This window comes from Fonsecaea monophora (genome assembly GCF_001642475.1).
Source record: "Fonsecaea monophora strain CBS 269.37 chromosome Unknown Scaff251, whole genome shotgun sequence".
Taxonomy (NCBI): domain Eukaryota; kingdom Fungi; phylum Ascomycota; class Eurotiomycetes; order Chaetothyriales; family Herpotrichiellaceae; genus Fonsecaea; species Fonsecaea monophora.
The window spans coordinates 1-5,988 of NW_019174182.1; the positions used below are offsets into that span (position 1 = coordinate 1).

The 5,988-nt window shown below is 53.5% G+C and overlaps 3 protein-coding genes across 3 annotated transcripts; 2 read left to right on the forward strand and 1 right to left on the reverse strand.

Moving 5' to 3' along the window:
* Positions 1-931: 931 nt before the first annotated feature.
* On the reverse strand, positions 932-1,633 carry AYO21_12148 (hypothetical protein; the record flags this gene model as incomplete). Its single annotated transcript, XM_022661966.1, has 1 exon — positions 932-1,633. The coding sequence occupies one exon, from the start codon at positions 1,631-1,633 to the stop codon at positions 932-934; it is 702 nt and encodes a 233-aa protein (XP_022505722.1).
* Positions 1,634-2,307: 674 nt separating this feature from the next.
* On the forward strand, positions 2,308-3,339 carry AYO21_12149 (adenosinetriphosphatase; the record flags this gene model as incomplete). The annotated part of the gene is made up of 4 exons (XM_022661967.1): positions 2,308-2,420; positions 2,503-2,674; positions 2,730-2,996; positions 3,124-3,339. The coding sequence occupies 4 exons, from the start codon at positions 2,308-2,310 to the stop codon at positions 3,337-3,339; spliced, it is 768 nt and encodes a 255-aa protein (XP_022505723.1).
* Positions 3,340-4,692: 1,353 nt separating this feature from the next.
* AYO21_12150 (hypothetical protein) lies at positions 4,693-5,100 on the forward strand (the record flags this gene model as incomplete). Its single annotated transcript, XM_022661968.1, has 1 exon — positions 4,693-5,100. One exon carries the CDS (start codon positions 4,693-4,695, stop codon positions 5,098-5,100), a length of 408 nt encoding a protein of 135 aa, XP_022505724.1.
* Positions 5,101-5,988: the final 888 nt, after the last annotated feature.

Here is a 5,988-nt window from a genome sequence, read left to right on the forward strand (position 1 = left end):
TTTAATTTTTTTTAGGGGAGAATTCTGGCTGCAAGGGGGGAGGAGAGTAAGATTCCCCCACTTGTTTGCTTCTCATTTCTCACTTCTGCGCATCGGAGATGCGCGCTGCAGGGATATTTGGGAATGCCGGGGATATTTTTCGGCATCCCAACGAGAATTTTGCCCCAGTCCACGGGTGGCTACATTCGGTCACTTGCGACACACGTGGTCCCCGAGGCGAGGTGTCCAAACCCTGCATCGGCCGAGACTGTAATCTCTCTCTCTCCGCGGGCGCGACATGGTGTCGTGGTGGAGCCAGATATGCACGCAGTCAGCGAATCCGGGGGCTCGATGTGTCCAGAGCCTCAAATCAGGACGAGGTTGGTGTCAGACGGGTCGCGTCTTGTGTATGTTGTGTCTCGCGAACAAGATGCAACTAACCACACTCGGTACATCACGGCCTGAGTCGCGCCCAACAGGAAATGGGGGGTTTGTGGCTGTTGGCTAGAGAATAGGTGATGGTTCTGCAGCGCCTTGCGTGGAAAATCTTTCTTGACCTGGGGCGTGGCGATCGCTCAGCTGCCAGGAGCGATAGGCGGTGTAGGGGGTTTACGGCGACGTGCGGAAGACGACATGGAAGCCAAATGTTTCGGGATCAGGGCACAATAACCAATGAGCGTGTATTTCAAAATCAACTCTAGTCACCAACCGTTGAGGCTGGCTCGAAACAAAGTTGCCTCGCGGCTTCGTGCGGAGTTACCCACAATGCAACCTCCCGCAAAGGCCCGTAATGCCTGCGCACAGCACTGCAGTGAAATCTGTTTACTCCCCACCCCCCCCAATTTCCATGCTTCCCTGCCCGTCCCTTCCCTTTCCTATTTGCCCTTTAGCCTCTTACACACAGCCCTCTCCCCTTGCTCCGAAGCGGTCTCGTTGTATACCGACAGTCTCCTTAATCGAGGCCCACTCCGCAACCGCAATTGTCCTCCTGGTCCGGCACCTGGTTCATGCCCGAGGGCCCGCCGGTCCTCTCCGAGGGGACTTGAGGCTGCTGAACTTCGTTGCCGCCTCTCTTGTTCTGAGCTTCGCGTTCCACTCGCTTGAAGATGGCTCGGATTTCGCGGATCTGAAAATACCTAACCGATAAAACGGCCAGGCCCAGGATCAGGACGCCCGCGGCGATAGTGGAGTAGACGGCGATGGCGACGCTCGCGAAGTTCGTGTAGACGTCAACGTGGTAGGCGTCGTCGGCGTGGCCGGCCTCGCGCAGGACCGCGGCCCAGCTCAGGTCGCGCACAAAGTACCACGGCGTCACCGTGGGGGGCAGGAGCAGGGTCGATGCGAGGCCGATTGTCAGCACCTTGGTGAGGCGCCCCGACTCCTTCGGGTTACTGCGCAGCCCGTGGGAGCTGTATCTGGTCACGGCCGCGTTGCCAGCCATACCGAAGAAAGAGAGTACGATGACGGCCACCGCCCACTTCCAATTGGTGCCGTGGCCTTCGAGGTCTTTGAAATCGCTGAGCCATCTGAAACCGACGATGATGGTGTACAGACTGACGGCCGTCGCGGTTGCGAAGAAGAGAGTGACGATAACACGGAAAGTTATGTGCGCCCCAAAGACAGCATTTTCGCGTTGACGTTCGGAGAAACCCATGGTCAAAACAATAGACTCAAGCTTCTGAGGCGGATGTAAAAGTCGCAGACCTGGGAAGCGGGGCAGACACGTGTTCTGCTGGGTCGGAGTAGACAATTTAGATGTGTTGTAGAGAACAGATGAGAAAAAAAGAGAGAGGCCAATTGGGTGTTGCAGAGCCTGTCGGTGCTTTATACCTCTCCAGTCAGGGGGGGAAGGGGGGGGGGGGGGGGCATGTGTAACAATTGCGCCCTGCATGGGTGAATATGCAAGAGCTGCGCCCGGCATAGGTCGCCGAAATCTGCCTTGAGCTCTGGTTCGCCGGGCGACGTGACAGCGCCCGGCGGTGTAGTGGCTGCCTGACACTTGGTCGGGGTGGGTAGGACAGGAAATCTATTTTTGCACGTTTCCACTTCTGTTGTGTTTCTTTCTTGCCCCCATCAGCCTCATCGGGTACCAAGTACGTTACACATTGGCCAACATTGTACCGTCTTGATGTTAAGTGAACCAAGCAAGGAACGAAACGTGTCGTGGCAGCCCCGGGATCGGCTGCAGGGGTGTGACACGCTGCCAATGGCGTCTCGGTCTCTTCATCTCGACGCGTCGATGTCTATCTGCCGGCTATTTCTGGGGAGCATGGTGCTTGTCTCTGCGTTCTTCAGAGGATCCTGGAGGTAAATCTGAGCTGGAATTCCATGAGTACTAAGCTTTTGAATCTTGCTGCCCCTCATTTTGCCGAAAGCTCGTGGGAGAGGCTATACACTCTAGTCACCCTGCTGCTCATGCTGGTCTCGACTGCGGTGAGTCTGTACGTCCCACAACTCTTCGGCGCCCTTCTCCCAGAGCGTCTTGGAGGCGGATGCGCTTGGGGATCCCTCCCCATTCTGCAGGACCTTCGGCCTACTCACGGTCGTCGGAATTAGCAACTCGTTCATCCAGAGGGTGCGGCAGTTCCTGTGGAAGAGGTTTACGACCGAGCGCGAGGACCGTGTGGTAAGCATCATTCACGCGCACTTGATGCACCACGATGCACACTTTTTCGACGGAACCGACAAGTCCGACGTGATCCTGTTGGTCCAGCTGGGCCATAAGGTTTGCAGCACTCTCGACTTTGTAGTCATGGAAATGCCGCCGTCCAGCTCATCGGCGCCGGCTTCGCCGTCTCATGGCCTTCCCGCGCATTATGACGTACGGAGATGAGAGCCTGCACCGCCCCGCGGGCGACATTGATGTCAACAATGTGTCCTTCAGCTACGTTGGCGAGAAGGGCCCGAAACGCGTCTTCCGTAGACTCAGTCTGAAGATCACCGGTGGCCAAGGCCACAGCCATCAACGTTCCGTCTGGGTCTGGGAAATCAACCCTCTTCCAGCTCGTCCGGCGCATGTACGATCCCAGTGAGGGCTCCGTCAGTATTGGTGACCGGGATGTCAAGACGCTGAAGGATGGCGAGTAAGTAGCAGTCCCCCGTTTTATGAGCAACAAAAAAAAGGGGACTTTGGTTGACGGACAGCCCACATCCCCGAGAATGCCGCAACACATGTCCTTGATGATGCAGTTCCCGAATGTCTTCCGCGATGCCATGAAGGAGAACATCAGATATGGCCTGTCAGACGCCACCGACGACGAAGTAGAGTCGGCTGCCAAAGAAGCGGGCGTCCACGAGGTCATCATGGGTTTGAAGCCCGACTTCTACGACACCGTGCACGGCACAAAGAGGGGTGCTTAGAAGGTTCGGCAGGACTGTCAAGCACTTTGGTCAAAGGCGCAGCTATCCGGACTTCTGAGAATTCTTGGCAGACTTGAAGGATATTTCAATCCTGACTTTGCCGCTTCATTCGGAGCCGCCTGACATCTCATCGACTTTGATATGTCTATCCCTGAGAACATGGATCTCCTCTAGCACGTCTCTCAGCTAACGAATCCGTCAATTCTTTGTCCGCAACCAATATTTCTGTCTCGGCAGCATGACTGATGGTTCAACAAAGGCTTTCCACGTTGTGCCAAACCTTGTGCATACTTACTGGACCAAGAGGCAGAGATTAGCCACAGGAGCGTTAGTGCAGCCTGCAAAGAAGGAAGCGGTCAGGCTAATAGATAGATAAATAAATCCAGTCCCGTCCACGAGAAAATCAATTCTTACTCCAAAGTGACAAGATTCTCTGTTGACCGGACGGGTCTTCTCAAATAAAAAATTGGAAAAAATGAGAAAAACAAAAAAAAAAAAATTTCCTGAGGAAGGTTGGGAAATTAGGTTGGGAAGTTAGTGGTGGGGGTGATGGTCCAAGTCGAAATTTTGTTGGTTTTTGAGTAGGTTTTTGAGAGATATGACGTCAGAAGTTGGTGCTTGTTACATCAGATTGGTGGATAATCTTGAGAGTGGGTCCACATTACTAGCGTGATCTACATTAACACAAGCACTTGGTGCGAAGAGGGCCAAGAGGGACTCTGCGAGAGTCACTCACTCACGGCACCTGGAAAATAAAGTGAATGCACCACCACATCACCACACATTACAACTCCTCCACTGGCTGTGTGCTGTTCAGAGAATACGGAGCGACAGTCGTCAAAACGAGTCGAAATGTATGATCAGTCCAAGCGTGGTGGGATTGACAGAAAGATGTTGTTCCTTGTTGAGTTCGCTAGGAGAAGCTACGTGCTGCCTGACTGACCGTGAATGCCAAGGCTAACCACACGTGACTTCCATGTCTAACCGTGAATACCAAGGCTTACCACGCTTACCTTCCGTAACTAACCGCGGGTGCCAAGGCTTCCGTGCCTACTTCTGTGACAGTTATACAGCACTGAATGAGCAGTCACAGAGCGAGGCAGTTAGAGTGGGGATGGAATTCTGTCACCTCTAGGTGCCTAGCCTGGGTTTATTTCCATTCAGGCGAACTATTTATTTCCTAAAGATGCTCTTTTACTTGGATTTATCTCCCAACCTACAATACAACACGCATCCCGCCACAACTAGCAAACAGAAAGGTATTATCTCCAGTGCTCCTCCTCCCCCTTCCTCTTATAGTGTACTGTGTGACTAACTTTCAGATTCAGACGCACAACACTTTGCCGAAACACGATGTCGTCCAGAAAGAGAAAGGCCTCAGCAGTGACGGCGGCCGAGATTCCGGATGATCTCTCCACCCAAGACTTCTACAAAGCCCTGATCGACTACTTTTCGTCGCCAAGAGACTCGACCGCGACTTTCGGCGGTTCCATCGCCCTTAAGGATGTCGGTCAGCTCCTAAAGGGGGGAGACCACCCTCTAAGCCAGGCCGGCGGTCCAGGTAACAAGGCTAACAAAGGGGAGAAAAATAAGTCGACTCCAGCGCCGGCATCGATGGCAGGGGCAGACCCACGTCCTATCGTGATCCGCTGGGACCGCACCGAAGATTCAGCGGCTAAGCTAAAGTTCCCGATCAAGGACCACACGGAGACGTTCGAGGACCTCGTGCGCGACTATCAGTCTGCCGCATCTAGGTCGTAAGGACAAGACGTAGACGACGTAGGCGCGGGCAAGGCATCGTCCATAGATAATTCCAGGTTCTCCACCAATCTTTATCCATATAAGTTAGGCATCATGCCTCGGATTAAGTAGCTTTTACTACCTAACATTGTAGACATCGGGCGCGGGAGCGTTAACGACGGAGGCTCTATCGTAGCCAAGATGGCTAAGATCATCGTAAGTAGGGGGACGAGAAGAGCATGCGGCCTAAACCTTTCCACTAGCCGTCATGCGGGTTATCTTAGATGACGCTAACGTGCTGCGTACGGTAGGTGTATAAAGGAGCCCCGGGCTCCCTTAAGAGCGATTCCGAACTCCCTTCTAGTAAGGCGCCGTTTAGGTCACTAATTCTATGCCTACCGAGCCCGTATAAAGGTGGTAAGCTAACTATAAGCTACCCCGAGGGCTACAATAAGACGTATAACTGGAAGACAACGTCAGAAAGCGAAGCCTTACATTAGGCCGCTTTTTCCAGTGATTACGATACAGTGGTCTCGGGAGAAGTCGTGATGCTGGAGTATAAGCTGTACTACGAGCTACGAGCCTATCGTGAAAAAGACTCTTTCTCCGGACTGAGCTGTAGTACGGCGCTGTGATGGGTTGAACCCAGAAGGAGGCTCGGTTCTGACGAACCAGCGCCAAGACTAACGACAGGACTAACGCCACCTCCTGATTGGCTAAATTTACCTGTACATTGTACAGGCAAAATGCCGCCTCCTGATTGGACGAGGCACGTACCGTGTAAGGGATACCGAATCCTGGCAAACTGAGACACCGTACGCAAGGGAAGGTAAGGAAGAGAGACAAAAGGCAAGGGAAACGCAAGGCGTGTACGAAAGAGGAAGGACAAGGGAGAAAGGGGAAGACAAT